Raw genomic sequence first — 18582 nt, 5'->3', positions numbered from 1 at the left:
GCAGACTTTCTAACGAACGGACTTGCCTACACACGACCACACAAAAGTCCGACGGATTAGTACGTGATGACGTACACCGGACTAAAATAAGGAAGTTCATAGCCAGTAGCCAATAGCTGCCCTAGCATGGGTTTTTGTCCGTCGGACTAGCACACAGACGAGCGGATTTCGGGGTCCGTCGTAGTTACGACGTAAAGATTTGAAGCATGTTTCAAATCTAAAGTCCGTCGGATTTGAGGCTGAAAAAGTCTGCTGAAAGTCCGGAGAAGCCCACACACGATCGGATTACCAGCCAGCTTTAGTCCGTCGGCGTCCGTTGGACTTTTGTAGACGAAAAGTCCGACCGTGTGTACGCGGCATAAGTATTGCTTAGAGGTCAGAAAAATAAATAAATAAGTGAATATATAGAAATAGTGACAAAAATTGTGTATATGCAAGGAAAGGAATACATGTGTGTTCCTTAAGTGAATGTCCCCCTATAAATGCACCAAAAATGAATGAAATAATTAATTTATATAGTATAAAATCCTAAAAAGTGAATGTGCACATCTTCTGTATTGTGTAAATAAATATTTCAGTAAGTGGGTTGAGTTTACACTTGCTCCACTTCCAGTGTGAACCTTTGCATATGCAATAAACCAAACAAGACAAAAAAATAATAAAAATAGAAATATAAAATTTTTTTTTTGTTGAAATTAGTGAGTAGCGGTCTCTAATATGAGTGTTAATTGTCTGGACTCCTATCTTTTTATATATGAAATTTGAGGAAATTTAATATACTGTAACATAGAGGTTTTTTGCACTTTGGTTTCACTTTATTCACCATATTTATTGGGGATATGTGGTAACCTCATACGGTTACCGTTAGCCCCCAAACAGTGTGCTTTCTCACGGACCCCGAATATTTTTAAAAAAGGTGGCTACTCACTAATTTCAACAAAAAATTTTTTTTATATTTCTATTTTTATTATTTTTTTGTCTTCTTTGGTTTATTGCATATGCAAAGGTTCACACTGGAAGTGGAGCAAGTGTAAACTCAACCCACTTACTGAAATATTTATTTACACAATACAGAAGATGTGCACATTCACTTTTTAGGATTTTATACTATATAAATTAATTATTTCATTCATTTTTGGTGCATTTATAGGGGGACATTCACTTAAGGAACACACATGTATTCCTTTCCTTGCATATACACAATTTTTGTCACTATTTCTATATATTCACTTATTTATTTATTTTTCTGACCTCTAAGCAATAGGAGCTGGACATTGCTCCCATGATCTATTGATCGCAGGTGCAATGCTCTGCAGGTTCCTAAGAAAATAAATAAATGCACATTTTTTTACCTGCAAATAATGCGCATTTATTTTTATTAATTTTTAAAAAAGGTTAACTTATGCTTTAAGCACTTCAATACCAGGCAATTTTAAATCGTGACATCTCACATGTGGTATCATCATACTCAGGAGTAGCAGAATGTGTTTTGGGGGGTAGTTGCAAGTATGCCTATGCTGAGTGTGAGAAATGACTTAATATGACATTTTTGGGGGGGGGATTTGAATTTCCTAATTTTCCAAAGCATTGTGAGGAAAAAAAAATTACAACTTATAAAACTTGCCATACCTCTTACTAAATACCTTGGTCTGTTTACTTTCCAAAAACTGGTAATTTGGAGGGTATTTGTACTGTCTTGGCATGTTAGGGCCTCAAGAAGTGAAATTTTCAATGATTGGTACCATAGCTTGTAGACTAACTTTCACACAGACCAAATAATATACACGAATTTGGGTTATTTATACCAAAGAAATGTAGCCGTATAAATTTTGGGTAAAATTTATGAAGAAAAATTAGTTAGCCGAGAAAAGCCGAGGACACTCGGGTATGCGTATCTCAGCTCCGACGAGTCCCTGCAGTCTCGGCGCCATATTTGAATTTACACACGGCTGCGTATGTCGGCGGCAATCACACAAGGCTGCACTGGGGCAAGGCTGCAGATGGACACGATAACGCTGCATTGATGGGCATTTTCATGTAAGTTTTTCTTCCTTAAACTTTACTCCTAAAAGTTTTTTTCCTTAAAATTCCCTCCTAAACTTGGGGTGCGTGTTATACGCCGCGCGTGTTGTACGCCGATAAATACGGTATTTGCAAAATTTTATAACAGAAATGAGGAAAAACGTAAATTTTTTCAAAATAATTGGGTCTTTATTTGTAGCGCAAAAAGTAAAAAAAAAACAGTGGTGATTAAATACCACCAAAAGAAAGCTCTATTTGTGTTAAAAAAAAAAAAATCATAGGACAGTGTTGCATAATAGAGTAATTATCATTCAAAGCGCAAAAGCACTGAAAGCTGAAAATTGGCCTGGGTAGGAAGGGGGTGAAAGTGCCCAGTATTGAGGTGGTTAATCACCACTGGGGTTTTTTTTTTATTTTTTGCTAAACAAATAATAGAAAAAAAAAAAAAAAAAAAAAAAGTTTAGTTTCAAATAAGCAATTTTTCTCCTTCACTGATGTGTGCTGATCAGGCTGCACTGATGATCAGTGCCATGATTATGTGTACATGTCCCCCATCACACTTGCCAGCTCTCCTCTCCTCATGCTGTGACAGCGCGTGAGGAAAGGAATGCTGATAACTGGCAAGTGTGTTTACATGTGGTCAGCTGTGATTGGACACAGCTGATCACATGGTAAAGTGGCGCTGTGACTGGACTTTTACCGCAATCAACTGTGTTAGGACAGGGGACGCACGAGGGGTGTGGTTCTGAGATTACGTAAATTAATTAAATGCTCTCCAGGAACAAAAGAGCCGTGCTGTAGCCGTTTTTCGGCCACAGTGCGGGTCTGAAGCGGTTAAAGTACGGTACCTACACTAATTGTATTTAAAGCAGTAGTAAACTTTATTTCTACCAGGGTCGCCTGCAGTTTTATGCTATAATGGGCTAGTATGCACCACATTATGATGGACTCGTCTATCAAAGAAAGACCTCCAAGCACTGTGCTTTCTTCTATCTACTCCCAGTCTTCCTTTTGGGGTCGCTCTATTCGACTGCTTGAATGTCCGGGCCACAATAACGTCACTCTGCAAGTGCACACAGGAGTCACATCCCCATAGCACAAAGCAGGTGCCATAATGAACTGCATGTGCACAGCTTGGTGTACATTACTGCTGACAGGCAGGAGGAAGAACTAGGATCTCTTCTGTCATAAAAACCCTGCCTGTCAGCGATATTTTTATATTTCAGTTTAAAGTGGAATTCCACCATAACACTTATATTCTCCCCTGCAATTATTAATGTGAGCTAAGTTCAGCCTTATGTCGCAATGAAAAAAAATCTCACTTTTTTCTACCTTTATTTTGCAGTATCGTCACATGACTTCAATTTTACTTCCTTCTGAGAATAAAATCAGACAGTGGGTGTTTACTGAAAGCTAATTACATCACTTCCTGGGAGGGACACTGTTCCTGTGTAACCAGTGGGCGTACACAGGATGGGAGGAGCTGATCATAGGTTCCCGCCCAGTGTCCTCTCATTGTACATCCCAATTCATGGGAAAATTAGGGAATAAAAAGCCTCATCCACACAGGGAGGATGGGAGGTGCAGTGCACATATACAGCATTGGTATGCGCCTGTGCAAAGGTACCTGCAATTCTTTGATGCAACTTTGATCCAGAGAGTGTAAAGTTGGATCAAATTTGCACTCATAGTCACATCAAAGTCACACTCTAAATTGCGCAAACATAGACTAAGGCTCAGTTTCCACTAGTATGATTTGTCATGCAACTTTGGACACAAACTGCTGGCCAAAACGGGGCAACGAAGACAGGAGGAGATCTGTGAAGGAGAGAATGAATAGGGCTGGGCTGGTCAAAACAGGGGAGATTAGAATGAACAGTAGGCCTGTGTAGAAGAGAAGGACAATGTTTCCAGGAAGAGAGAGGCCCCCATGCAGAATTCAGAAATAAGTAAATAAGATTGTCCCAGAAGAACAGGAAGAAGCTGATTGTCTGCCTTTGATTAGACTTTCTAGGCTTGGCAGCCAGCTATACAGAAAATGAAAAAATGTCAAAGATAAAAGATATTTTACATATAATATGAATAGAAACATTTTCAATTGTGACTGGACTTCCACTTTAACCACTTGCCGACCGTGCCATAGCCAAATGATGGCTCCAGCCAGTTCTGGGAGGTCATCATATGACGTCCTCCCGTGATGGTGCGCTCCGATTGCTGCGTCCTCCGGAGACAGCTGATCACAGATCGGGCTAAAGTGCCAATAAGCGGCTCTGTACCAGGTTATCAGCTGTGTCCAATCACAGCTGATCAAGGGTGTAAACACAAACTGTTTATTGGCATTTCCCTTCCTCATGCTGACAGGAGAGCAGATAACCAGCTTGTGTGAAATTATCAGTGCAGTCCCAACAGTACTGCCAATCAGTGCTGCCTACCAGTGAAGGAGAAAAATTATCTGTTTGCAAAATTTTATAATAAAACCTAAAAAAAAAAAAAAAAAAAAAAATAATAATAATAATAATAATAATAATTTTGGTCTTTTTTTCATTTATTAAGCAAAAAATAGAAAACCCTGTGGTGATTAAAAACCACCAAAAGAAAGCTCTATTCGTGTGAAACAAATTATAAAAATGTCATATGGGTACAGCGTTGCATGACCGCGTAATTGTCAAAGTGTGACAGCGCTGAAATCTGAGGGCTCATTCACACCACAACACATTGTGGTGCATTTTTTGTAATGTGTTGTAAGGCATTGGCGTGCATTTTACATGTGTTGCATTTGGTTTTCCCCTTCATCTTCCAGGACAGCTACTTGAGAGATGATTGGCTCCGCCTTCTACAGGAAACACAAATCAGATACAATTTAAAAGGCCCCCATCCTAACCCCTGACCCTCAGTTGTTTTGTGTTTCCAGACCTCCAGGAGTACGCACCGTCATGTTTGTTTCTTTCCTTTGGTCTGGTGACTGTAGTTAGCGGACCCCCCCCCCCTGTTCAGAATACTCAGACCGGTTATGGCCATGTCTGCAGTATTTTCTGCTGTTTTTAAGCAGTCCGAGAAGGGTTCCCCCTGTTTTTCTGGTGGTTACTTGCATTAGGGAATCTTTTGCAACTTCTACCCCCAGCGTCCTGATCCGCCTTGGTACACCCAGAGAGCGCTTCCTTGCATCCTTTTCACCATTTTAGGTGTACCAAGATGGCGGCGAGTGCACTTTGGGTCTTACCAGTGGAAGTGATGCACTTTCGGACGCCGAGTCTCTTTATGTTTGAAAAGGACCGGCTCAGGCACACACACTGCTGGGGATGTTTTGCTGGCTGTACAGCAGACGGACAGCATCCAAGTTTATTAGACCGCTCTCCTACCTGGTCCTTCTCATTTAGGAGGTTAAGGACACCCCTGAGGATTGTGTATCCAGGGGCAAATGTTTTAGAAAGGGTAATGGGTATGCCTTTCTTACTGTGGTTCTTTTTTTTCCTAGGTTGACAAACCTGTGAAGAGAAAAATGTGGAAATTGTAGACCCAAGCTTCCTGATAGCTGTAGGAAACTGTTAATGCGAGACATGCATTTCTTCAGTGGCAGGGGCCGAGTCTGCTTCTAACCTAAAGGAATTGATGGTTTCTATGAAGGAAGTAGCTTTCTCCTTTCAAGCCTTTAATGATAGGTTAGCTGGGTTGGGCCCTTCCACGTCTGTAGCAGTGACAGTACCCCAGGTTCCTTTCGATCTTGTCGAGATCTCTACCCCCTTTGGTGTTGGAGACCGTTAGTTCCCGTGTGGTCTCTGACACAGAGGAGGGGGAGAACTCAGATTCCTCATCTGACAAGGAACCCGTGTCAGAGATTGGAGGAAACTGTTAATACAGCTAGATACCTATTTCCAGTCAAAGATATTGAACTGTTGAAAGCGTTTTTTACTTCTGAACAGATTGAGCCGCCACAGAAATCTCAATCGGTTCAGGATAGAATGTATAGGGGTCTTCGGGGGCGTAAGCCCAAGTGTTTTCTGTTCACTTAAAGATATGGTCCTGTCAGAATGGAAATAGCCTAAGAAAAGGTTGTTCCAGTCCAGGGGACATAAGCGGAGATTCCCCTTTCAGTCTGACATTGAGGAGATGTTATTCAAGTGTCCCAGACTAGATGCTCCTATGTCTCAAGTGTCTAAAAGATCTGATTTTTCATTTTGAAGACTCTGGGATGCTTAAGGACCAGATGGATAGGAAAGATGACGCTTTGCTCCGTAAGGCCTGGGAGGCTTCAGCCTTCCCTCTAGGGCCAGCCCTGGCATCCACCTGCTTAGCTAGAAATCTAGATGTTTGGGTCCAGAGGCTAGATGACCTGCTCTCCACCGACACACCTGTAGAAGAGATCAAAGAATCTCTCCCCCTGATTGCCAAATCAGTGGCTTTCTTGGCAGACGCAGCGGAAGACTCGGTTAGATCAGTGGCCTTGATCAATTGCTCTAGACCAGTGTTTCTCAACTCCAGTCCTCAAGGCGCACCAACAGGTCATGTTTTCAGGCTCTCCATTATTTTTCACAGGTGATTTGATCAGTTTCATTGCCTTAGCAATTACCACAGCCGTTTCATCCGAGGGAAATCCTGAAAACATGACCTGTTGGGGTGCCTTGAGGACTGGAGTTGAGAAACACTGCTCTGGACGAGCAATCTGGTTAAAATCCTGGGATAGGGATCTGACCTCCAAGAATAATCTCTGCGGTATTCCCTTTGAAGGCAAACTATTGTTTGGTTCAGCTTTAGAGGAAGTACTAGCTTGGTCCTCGGAAAAGGGTAAACGCTTCCCATCTCGGAAGGTTAAACCTCAAAGTAAGAGGCCCTTTCGTAGTTTTCGGGGCAAAGTTAACTTCAAACCAGGGGGTCAGCAGGCAAAGAAAAAAAAAAAATGGTCGTTTAGCAAAGACAAGGCTAAAGGGTCTCTCTTTACTCCTTCAACCCAGGCAAAAAGCTCTCAGTGATGCCAGGTCAGGGGTAGGAGGAAGACTGACCTTTTTCAGCGAGGAAGGGACAAAGGTAACAGAAAACAGAGTTAGGTACCTGGTAACTCTTTTTCTAAGAAGTCTTCCAGGGCAGCATCCGAGAGATAGGCTCCTCCTCCCTAAAACAGGAAACACATTAGTCCACAATTATAAATTTCACAGTCTTACCTGTCTGCCTCAGTTATGTTAAAGCACCGAAGGAATTCCCTGTAAGCTTCAAGCTCCCCCGCTGTACCTGGTTTTTGTTATTTCAAGGGTGGGAACTAGTGCTGCCCTGGAAGACTTCTTAGAAAAAGTTACCAGGTACCTAACTCTGTTTTCTCGAATCGTCTTCCAGGGCAGCATCCGAGAGGATATATCAAGCAATACTTACTAGGGTGGGGTTAGAGACTGGAGCACTTTACGACCAAATGCTTGGTCTTGGTCAGACAGCTGGTCTATGCGGTAGTGCTTAGCGAAAGTACTGAAGCTCGACCATGTCGCTGCCCTGCAGATCTGCTCCGGAGTTGCCCCTGCTTTCTCTGCGGCCGAGGTTGCCCAGGCTCTAGTTGAGTGCGCTCTGATTTCACTAGGTGGAGTGAGATTCTGTGCCTTATAGGTAATCTGTATGGCCATCCTTATCCATCTACTGATGGTGCTTTTTTGAAGCTTGTTTCCCTCTGTTGATTCCTGCATAGAGGATGAAGAGGGAGGTCGTTCTACGCCATTCCTTTGTTCTTTCGAGATACGTTATGAGCGTGTTCCTTACATCAAGTTTGCTGTAAATGTCTCTTTTCCTACTATCCATGGTTGTTGGAAGTGAGGGTATGACGATGTTTTGGGTTCTGTGGAATGTAGAAGAGACCTTGGGTACAAAGGCCGGATCTGGAGAGAGAATTATCTTGTCCAGATGTATTAGACAGTATGGTTCTATTGTAGATAGAGCTTGGATCTCACTCACTCTTCTGGCGGATACTAAGGCCAGAAGGAGCGCAGTTTTTAACGTGAGGTTTTTGTCTGAGCTGTCCTCGATAGGTTCAAACGGAGGGGAAAGAAAGCCCTTAAGTACCGTGCCCATGTTCCAGGTGGGAGTTTTGTACAATTTGGCTGGTTTGGATCTTTTAATAGCTATGAGGAATCGTCTTATCAGCGGGTCCTCCGCTAGTCTAGTATCCGTGACCGAGGAAAGTGCTGCAACTTGTACTTTCAGGGTACTAGGTGATACGTTTTTGTCTGCACCATCTTGTAGGAAGTCCAAAACTATTGGAATTATCCCACCGTTGGAGGTTGGTCTGTCTTCGTACCAAGAAACAAATGTTTTCCTTATTTTCTCATAGATAGCTCTCGTTATCGGCTTTCTGCTGTTTAAGATGGTGTTGATTACTCTGTCTGACAGGCCTTTGTTCTGGGAGTTTTACCCTCTCAGTAACCAAGCCGAGAGCTTCAAGATTTTGTGGTTCGGATGGTTGACTGGGCCTTGTGACAGTAGATCCGGGCGGTCAGTCAGTGTCAGCTGAGGTTGTATGCTGAGATTTTTTAAATGACTGAACCATGCTCTCTGGGGCCAGTGTGGTGCTATTAGTATCACTGTTGTTTTCTCTGCCTTGATTTTTTTGGATTACTTTTGGGATTATGGCAGTTGGAGGGAATGCATAGCACAGATGCCATTTCCAGTTTTGGTTGAAAGCATCCACCCCGCTGTTGCCATCTGTAGGGTCCAGGGAGAAAAATATCGGAGATTTTGCGTTCGCCCTGGAAGCGAATAGGTCTACTTCGGGTATTCCCCACTTTTGGGTGATTTGAGTGAAGGTTGTTTGGTTTAGCGACCATTCCGTGTGTTTTATCGTTTTCCGGCTCAGGAAATCTGCCACTGTATTGTCTGTTCCTTTTAGATGAATACCGGATATCGATCTTATGTTTGCTTCTGTCCACAGTAGGATAGATGGTGTCAGTCTCATCAGTTTTTGGGATTTTGTGCCACCTTGTCTGTTTAGGTATGCGACTGTCGTTGCGTTGTCTGATTGTATCTTTACATCCTTCCCCTGTAATGCTGGCTTGAAGGCTTTTAGCGCTTCCCCCACAGCTTTCAGCTCTCTCAAGTTTGAGGAGGCTTGTGACCATTTGGGTGTCCATTTCCCTTGCGAGAACAGCCCTTCCATGTGGGCTCCCCATCCTAGGGCGCTTGCATCGGTGGTGATGCTGACTGGATTGACTTGAGCCCATCTGCGCCCCTCGATGACCCGAAGTGGGTTGAGCCACCAGTAGAGTGTTTGTTTGACTGTGGCGGGGACAGGAATGGATTTGTCTAGGGATGCTTGCCTGCCATCCCACTGGGACAGAATGTAGTTCTGTAAGGGTCGCATGTGAATTTGTGCCCAGGTGATGGCTGGAATGGAAGACGACATTCCGTGCCTGATCGTTGTGGAATGGTTCCTTAGCAGGGACGTAATTGCTTGTGTAATTTTTACGTCCTTTTCCTTTGTTAGGAAAATGTTTGACAGTCTGGAGTCCAGCACGTATCCCAGGTACACTACTCTCTGGCTTGGGGTCATTTGAGATTTCTCTGCGTTTATTAACCATCCCAGGTTTTGCAGATAGGTCATACTCGTGCGCAGGTTGTTTTCTAGGATTGCTGCTGAGTCCGCAAAGAACAGGAGGTCGTCTAAGTATGGTATTATTCCAATACCCTGCTGTCTTAGACCTTTTAGCGCTTCCGCCATTATTTTTGAGACTATTCTTGGTGCTGAGGAGAGTCCGAAGGGGAGAGCTGTGTACTGTAGGTGCAGCGTAGCTGCTGGCTCCTGGATTGCGAACCTTAGGGACTTTTGGTGATCCTTCCTTATGGGGACATGTAGGTAGGCATCCTGTAAATCTAGTGTTGCCATGAATGTCTCCCGCGGTAGGATGTTCCTGATTGAATAGATTCCATTCTGAATCTCTTGTATCTTATCCCTCGGTTGAGTGGTTTGAGGTTTAGTATCAGCCTTAGTTTGCCTGATGGTTTTCTTTTTGCGAAGATGTGTGAGTAGAAGCCCTTTTGTTCCTCCTCTTGGGGAACGTGACAAATCACCTTCTGATCTAATAGTTTCTGTAGGGATTCTAAACACTTTTGCTTGATTGCTGTCCTTGGGTAGCATGGTCGCTAGGTATTTGGTTGGGGGGCGGTTGGAGAATTCTATTGCGTAACCGTCCGCTATGGTGCGCAATATGAATTTGTTTTCTGTTATCTCCTCCCATTGGTGGGAGAAAGCCGCCAATCTGCCCCCCACCTGAAGGCAGTCATTGTTTTTTGTTCTTTTGGGTATTAGGCTTGAGGATGAATTCACCTTTGCCTTTCTTGTTTTGTTGACCCCAGCGCTTTTTTGCCCCTGGCTTATTGAATTTCTTGAAATGCCGAAAGGGCGCCTTCCCTTGTCTCTTCTTGGTTTGAGGGAACCCCTTATTTTTTGCTGCAGTCCTATCCAGGACTGTTTCTAGCTCGGGACCAAACAGTAGGTCTCCAGTGAATGGTATACCACATAAACGGTTCTTGGAAGGTGCACCCCCCCCCCCCCCCAAGATTTTAACCACAGGGCTCTGCGGGCCGAGTTTAGTAGTGCCGTGGTCCTAGAGGATATTCTGACAGTTTCTGCAGAAGCATCTGCCAAGAAAGCTGCCGCTCTAGTTAGTGTGGGGATGGTTTTAATTAGTTCCTCCCTGGGCGTGTCGTTTTCCAGTAGATCTTGCAGCTGGGTTAGCCAGATTAGCAAGGTTCGGGCTGTGCAGGTGGAAGCAATAGCCGGATTTAGGTTTGCCGCCCCTGCTTCCCATGCCCTTTTCAGGAGGGCTTCTATTTTCTTGTCCATGGGGTCGCTGAGGGTACCTGCGTCATCAAAAGCCATGTCCGATTTGTTCGTGATTTTTGCCAGAGAGGCATCCACCTTGGGGCATTTAGCCCAGGTTTTGATGTCTGCTTCCGCAAACAGGTATCTGCATTTGATCGTGGCGGGGATGAAAAGCTTTTTCTCTGGGTCTTCCCATTCTTTTTTGACTATGTCTTTAAGTGTTTGGTGTACCGGGAACGTTCTTGGTTTCTTGGGCTGGAGCCCTTTGTACATTCTGTCATGTATAGTGAGCTCTGCGGTTTTCTGTTCTTTAATGCCTAGAGTGTCAGTGATGGCTTTGAGAAGACTGTCTGTGTCCTCAGAAGGAAACAGGTTGCAGTCTGTCGTGTCATCTTCCTCCTCTGAGTCTGAACAGATACCGTCTTCTGATTCAGATTGTTCAGATTCATCTGAATACACCTCTTGTTCTGCCTGTACCTTGTTCTCCCTCGGAATGTGTGTTCTGCTGGTAGATGGGATACTGGCCTAAGCGACACTTGCTGGCGTTTCTAATTTTTCGATAGCTGAGCGCAGTGGTGCCATGGTGCTCTGAATTTCTTTCTTAAAAGAATTGAGCAAGTCTTTCAAAAATCCCTGTGATTCTTTTGCCACCATTTTGTCTAAACATTTCTGACACAGGGGCTTTTTCCAATCTGGGGAAAGCCTGTGGCTGCATGAGGCACATGTTTTGCCTTTAGCCTTCCTTTCCTCAGGGGTCTTTGCCTGCAAGCAAGCATAGAGAACAAAAAACCCCGTGAGATAGGTGGTCAAAAAAACTGCCTGTAGGTAGGCAGTTTTGTAAGGAGGTTAAGACAGAGATAATTCAAGAGTATTCTGGCTTACCTTGGAGCTGTCCTGACTTGCAGGATCTGCAGGGCAGGGTGGGGAAGCGTCAGACATGATCAGCCACCAGGATCCTCTGCTTAGAGGCCTTTTTATCTGCTTCCTGCATAAGCTCCGGCCCCGCCCCCGGCTGACCCCGTGCAGGTTGGTGGACACACCTGCACATGCCACTGTATTGTAGAGTAACCGTGCTGGTAGTAAAGGGTAGCATTGAACAAATTTGCTATTTGTATTCTGATCTTTGTTTTCTTTCTCCTTTTTTTTTTTTTTTTTTTTTTTTAAATTCCCGCCCCTAGGTGTCCTGTACGACCTGCTCTATCTCCGCAGTAGATAGGCTACGGGAAAATGGCCGCCAACCCGGAAGCGGAACCTCCTCGGCGCCATCTTGGTACACCCCCGGCTTCCTGTAGCGGCCTGTGGCGGTGAGGACGCCGCTGCGCCGCCCGGAGAGCGGCGGATTCGTTTGGGGAGACAGCCGCGGCCACCAGGGACCTGATTAGAAGGTACAATACCCTCCCTCCTAGATCCTCTGCTGCTGAGGTTTTCGGCGGCGGCCGGCGGCAAGGGGGGGGGGCGCCCGTCTGTGCATGTATCCATCCCCCCTGGCAGGCTCCAGATTCTGCGGAAAGCCAGAGGGGGGTGCTTGCAGAAGCATACACAGGCCTAAACAGCAGCATGGGGTGGGGATGACAGAGTTCTCCTGCAGCCTGAGGGGATGATTGCAGACCCCTCAGTAGGGGCGAAATCTCAGGCTTTGAGCAATGTTGCCCAGTGCTGCGCCTGCTTGCCCTCCCAAAGCCCCTTGGGCTGTATGGGATGCTGGCAGGGGGTCTCCTGCAACAAGCACAGAGACAGGTGAAAATAAAATAAACGTTTTTGCAGCTCCTGTGGGTCCGGAGGAAACACAAAACAACTGAGGCACACAGGTAAGACTGTGAAATTTATAATGGTGGACTGTGTTTCCTGTTTTAGGGAGGAGGAGCCTATCTCTCGGATGCTGCCCTGGAAGACGATTCGAGAAAAACCCTTTTGTTCTCAAGGTCATAAGAGAGGGTTTCAGGCTGGAATTCAATCCCCCTCCTCCACAGAGATTTTTCCTCACTCATCTGCCGAGAGACCAAGAGAAACGGCAGGGCATGTTAGATCTGATTTCTCTTTGGGAATCAAAAGGGTTTATTTCCCCCATTCGGGAGGATCAAAAATGCCAAGCATTTTATTTTTCCTGGTAAGAAAAGCATCAGGAGGATTTCAGATGGTCATCGATCTGAGCCTCCTGAACAGTTTCTCGGTTTACAGGCGTTTCTGAATGGAAAGCATTTAATCAGAAATCTGTTATTGCCAGAGGTATTCATGGTAACCCTGGATCTTTAGGATCCTTACCTCCATGTTGCAATATACCAGGATCATCAGAAGTTTCTAAGGTTTGCGATCCTCTCGTAAAACAGCTTAAGTCATTGGCAGCTCAGAGCTCTTCCTTTTGGTCTCTCGGCAGCCCCGAGAATCTTTACGAAGGTCATGGCCGAGGTCACTGAAATTTTTTGCAAACGAAAAAAGGCCAACGTCCCCTACTTGGACGACTTTTTGATCTTTGCCCAGGACAAAGAGGACCTGGGTCAGAATCTGCAAGTAGTTCTGCAGACCTTCCAAAGATTGGGTTGGAAAGTCAGTCTAGTCTGTATAAATCTGCACTGCTTCCCTCCCAGAGCTGTCTTTTTTTGGGCTACCTGATAGACTCAGCCGCCCAAAGAATTTTCTTACCGTAAGAAAATAATCTCCAAGATCCTCCGTTCTGTGCAGAAATTCACGTGCGGTCCCCAGGCATCCCTGCGTCAGATAATGCAGCTGTTGGGCTTGATGACTGCAGCAATTCCGGGAGTGCCCTGGGCCCAATTGCATTCCAGATCCCTACAAGTATTTCTTCTGTGTTGTTGGGAATCGCAGAAAGGCCTCTCTAGACCAGGTTGTGCAGCTTCCAGGAGACGATTCTCTTAATCTGTCCTGGTGGGTACGTCTGGAGCATTTGCAGTTGGGGAAGGCTTGGGCCCAGCGTTTCCCGCTAAAGATTACCTCAGACGCCAGCTTGTGGGGTTGGGGGGCGCACTCAGAGTATTGGCAGGCTCAGGGTGCCTGGCAGCCAGAGGAGGCAGCCCAATCCTCAAACTACAGGGAACTGTCAGCAGTAGGAAAAGCTTTGGTCAATTTGAAAGCCAGGTTTCATGCAAGGGACCTGTTGATTTTTTTGGACAATGCCACGACAGTGGCTTACCTCAACAAGCAGGGGGGTAATCGCTCAGACAGCCTGCTAGTATTGAGTCAGGAGATCCTTTCCTGGGAAGAGGACAATGTTTCCTCAATTGGGGCAGTCCACATCAGTGGGTTGGCAAATATACTGGCAGATTATCTGAGCAGAGTAACGGTCACTTCCAGCAGTTGGGAGCTGAACCAGGAAATCTTCCGGGAGTTAGTGGTCAGGTGGGGTATGCCCAAAGTGGATCTTTTTGCGTCCACCCACAACAGAAAGCTTCCAGTTTATCTTTCCCCGGAGAGAGAAGCAAATTCCCTAGGGACGCATGCGCTCTCTTCCAGTGGAATTTTCCCCTGGCCTACGCTTTTCCTCCAATTCCGCTATTGCCTCTGGTGGTCCGAAAGATTGTGCAGGAACAAGCAGAAGTGATTCTGATTGCTCCATGGTGGCCCAGGAGGAGCTGGTTCTCCGCACTGAGAGCACTCTGAGTAGAGTCCCCCTGACCCCTGCCAGAGAAGAGACCTTCTACACCAGGGCCCAATGCTACATTTACCGTCTGACGGCTTGGAGGCTGAGCGGTATAGCCTACAATTGAAAGGATGTTCAGCTAGGGTTATTGAGACTATTCTAGACAGCCATAAAATAGTCACAAGGAAAATTTATGGCAAAGTTTGGAGGACCTTTGTAGCCTGGCAAAAAAGGGCTGGTGTAGACTCATTTTCTATTCCCTATGTTCTGGACTTTTTACAGAGCGGAGTGGAAAAGGGGCTTGCTGTCAGCACTCTTAGGGTTCAAGTTCCTGCCCTATCTCTGTTTATAGAGAAAAGACTGGCAGAGGAGCCTTTAATTAAGAGATTCCTCCTAGCTAGGGCTAGACGTCCACCCAGAGTAGTCAAGCAGGTTCCCCTCTGGGACTTGTCATTGGTGTTGAACGCCCTTACCACACACCCTTTTGAGCCACTGCATGAGGCCTCTTTGAAATTAGTCACCTTAAAGATGGTTTTCCTTTTGGCGATAACGTCAGGGAGAAGGGTTTCTGATTTAGGTTTTTTCTTGTGTAAAGATCCTTTCTTAACGATTTTAGATGACAGAGTAGTGATCAGGCCTGACCGTTTGTATTTGCCCAAATTTTCGTCTGACTTCCATAGATCCCAGGAAGTAGTTCTTCCTAGCTTTTGTTCCTCCCCCAGGAATCCAGAGGAAGAAAGATTTGTTTTTGTTTTTTTTAGATGTAAGAAGATGTCTTCTACACTACTTAGAAGTTAATAGTGAATTTAGGAAAGATTCACAGTTACTGATTACTTTTAGTGGCCCCAAAAAGGGTTCCAAGGCTTCTAGGGGTTCAATTTCCAGATGGCTTAGAGAAGCTATATGTGAGGCCTACAAGTCTTCAGGACAATTCCCTCCTTAAAGAGTTAGGGCTCACTCCACTAGGTCGCTAGCTGCATCTTGGGCAGAAAGAGCGGGTGCATCATGGGAAGATTATTCCAAAGCTGCTGTCTGGTCCTCCTCTCATGCATTTGTCAGGCATTATAGACTCCAGATGCTTTCCAGCAAAGACATCTCCTTTGGAAGGAAAGTACTTCAGGCTGTTGTCCCTCCCTAAGGTATAGAATCTTGCTTATCCTCTCAAGCAGCTGTCCTGGAAGATGAAGGGGGCAAAACCCCCGTTAGACTTACCGGTAACTGTATTTCCATGACTCTTCCAAGACATTGTCTATATTCCCACTCTATTCTTTATTCACTGGTCCCCTTAATTTAACCAGGTGGTGGTGTGTTAATGAGTTTCTATTATTCCTCTTCCGAGTTTACTTTTGGTGGAGGTTTACTTGATCTTCATACAACTGAGGGTCAGGGGAGAGGCCTTTTAAATTGTGTCTGATTTGTGTTTCGTGTAGAAGGCGGAGCCAATCATCTCTCAAGTAGCTGTCCTGGAAGATTCATGGAAATACCATTACCAGTAAGTCTAACGGGGGGTTTTTGCCTGTATACGCTTTGCGTGCATTTGAACCCAAAAAAAGTTATGCATGTCATATTTTTTTCAGCTCTGAGCAATCGCAAAGCAGCATGCTGGTGTGAACTGCATTTAGACCCCCTTCACACTGCCAGCTTTTTTCAGGCGCTACAGTGCTAAAAATAGCGCCTGATAAAAGCGGCTCCTTTCACTCCAGTGAAAAAGCCAGAGGGCTTTCACACTGGAGCGGTGCGCTGGCAGGGTGTCACAAAAAGTCCTGCCAGCAGCTTCTTTGGAGCGGTGAACTCACCGCTCCTCCCCATTGAAATCAATGGGGCAGCGCTGCGATACCGGCGGCACTTTGAGGGCGGACTTAACTCCTTTTCGCCCGCGTTAGCGGGTGGGGGTTAAAACCCCCGCTAGCGGCCCAATAGCGCCACTAAAACAACGGTTAAGCCTTCGCTAAAAATAGCGCGCTTTACTGCCAACGCCCCCTGCGGCTCGGTGTGAAAGGGCTCTTACAGGGAATTATTTTTTTTGGTTGCCATGTGTCGTGAATGAACCCTAAGGGTCCACAAAATGTGTGTTGATGTGCGTCTGCATGCTGCATTTTAACATGCAATGCTTTATTTTATAAAACTTCACTAAGCTTTCATGCATGAATTAATCTACATGTGTTGCACTAAATGAAAATTGAAAAAAAAAAAAAACGGAAAAAAGGAGCCTGTTGTGTTCTCCAGTTAATCGATGCTCTGGCTGGTATGATCTGCTCCCATTAGGCTACATTGTGGGAACTTGGGAAAACTGGAGCAGGCAGAAGCTGGAACAGCCATGCATGGCAACCAATCAGCTTCTATCTTTTATTTACAAAGTTTAACTGCACCAGTTGAGAGAAGCTGATTGGTTGGCATGCACAGCTACTCCAGAAGTGCAGTCTGCTCCAGCTTCGATCCATTCCCTCTGATTTACATTGTACAGCAGCCCTCAGTCACAGGGATCCGAGGACAAACAGAGCCTGTCCCCCCCCGCACTCACGTGTCCAGGCGGATCTTCTTCAGCGCCACCACCTCTCCGGTCTCCCGGTTCCGAGCTTTGTACACCACCCCGTACGTGCCTTCCCCGATCTTCTCCACCTTCTGGAAGTTGTCCATGACGGGGGACCGCCACTACCGGAGCCACCAGTACTCTGACCGACGAGTCTTCCCTACAATACAGCACCCCGAAAACTTCCCGCCACCGGCGCCCGGCCACGCCTCCCTAACTCACGATTGGTCCGCAGGCACAAAAAAAAAAAAAAAATACAAGCGGCGCCGAGTGACGTCACGTAGAGGACACCGGAGACAACACAAAGTTCCTGGACAGAGCTGAGAGCCGTTGGGATGCAACGGGATCTGTCTGTGTGTGTGTACGTACGAGGGGCCCGCCTCACACATGGCTGTACTGTGTGTATAGGAACCAACTACTACTGTCTGATCCCATAAGTGTGTACAATCCAGATCTACACAACATGGCTGTACTGTGTGTATAGGAACCTACTGTACACTGCATGACTACTAGGTACAAGGAGACCCCTCTCATACATGGAAGTGCTGTGTACTTCAATAGTTCTCAGTCACCAGGTTATGGTCCACTGCTGGGCTCCAGCATCCTTCACTTCCTCTAACCTCCCATATTTGTCCACAGTGCAGTCCTTGAAGCACACTCCAGTCTACCACAAAGCTCCCATCCCCCACAGTTGCCCCCAGTCCCCTACATATTCCCCGAACCCCCACAGTGGCACCAAGCCCTCTCCAGGGCCCTTTAGCATTTCACCCCATCCCCCCACAGTTACCCCCAGTCCCCCACAGAGCCACCAAGTCTGCTGTAGAGTCCCCAAACCCCCTTCCAAACCTGCATACCCCCATAGTGGCACCAAGCCCTCTCCAGGGCCTTCTAGCATTTCACCCCATCCCCCACAGTTGCCCCTAGTCCCCTACAGAGCCCCCAAGTCTGCTGCAAAGTCCCCATACCCCCACAGTGACACTGAGCCCTCTAGCATTTTACCCCATAGCCCACAGTTACCCCCAGTCCCCTACAGAGCCCCCAAGTCTGCTGCAGAGTCCCCATACCACCACAGTGGCACCAAGCCCTCTGCAGGGCCTTCCAGCATTTCATCCCATCTCCACAGTTGCCCACAGTCACCCACAGAGCCACTAAGTCTGCTGTAGAGTCCCCAAACCCCCTTCCAAACCTGCATACCCCCATAGTGGCACCAAGCCCTCCCCAGGGCCTTCTAGCATTTCACCCCATCCCCCACAGTTGCCCCTAGTCCCCTACAGAGCCCCAAAGTCTGCTGCAAAGTCCCCATACCCCCACAGTGACACTAAGCCCTCTAGCATTTTACCCCATAGCCCACAGTTGCCCCCAGTCCCCTACAGAGCCCCCAAGTCTTCTGCAGAATCCCCATACCCCCACAGAGGCACCAAGCCCTCTGCAGGGCCTTCTAGCATTTTACCCCATCCCCACAGTTGCCCACAGTCCCCCACAGAGCCACAAAGTCTGCTGTAGAGTCCCCAAACCCCCTTCCAAACCTGCATACCCCCATAGTGGCACCAAGCCCTCTCCAGGGCCTTCTAGCATTTCACCCCATCCCCCACGGTTGCCCCTAGTCCCCTACAGAGCCCCCGAGTCTGCTGCAAAGTCCCCATA

At 46.4% G+C, this 18582-nt stretch overlaps 1 protein-coding gene across 2 annotated transcripts in view; it reads right to left on the bottom strand.

Moving 5' to 3' along the window:
* CDK2 (cyclin dependent kinase 2) overlaps nt 1-17176 on the bottom strand; it is a 53010-nt gene extending 35834 nt beyond the window's left edge. For both annotated transcript variants that reach the window (XM_073613959.1, XM_073613960.1), the window contains exon 1: nt 16930-17176. In XM_073613959.1, coding sequence (XP_073470060.1) covers nt 16930-17045 — 116 coding nt within the window. In that variant the 5' untranslated portion in view covers nt 17046-17176. The remainder of the gene's footprint in view (nt 1-16929) is intronic.
* Between the last annotated feature and the right edge of the window lie 1406 nt (nt 17177-18582).

Source organism: Aquarana catesbeiana, linkage group LG02, assembly GCF_042186555.1.
Source record: "Aquarana catesbeiana isolate 2022-GZ linkage group LG02, ASM4218655v1, whole genome shotgun sequence".
Lineage (NCBI taxonomy): Eukaryota > Metazoa > Chordata > Amphibia > Anura > Ranidae > Aquarana > Aquarana catesbeiana.
The sequence above is the reverse complement of the archived record's forward strand: the minus strand, read 5'-3'. Positions and strand labels throughout refer to the sequence as shown.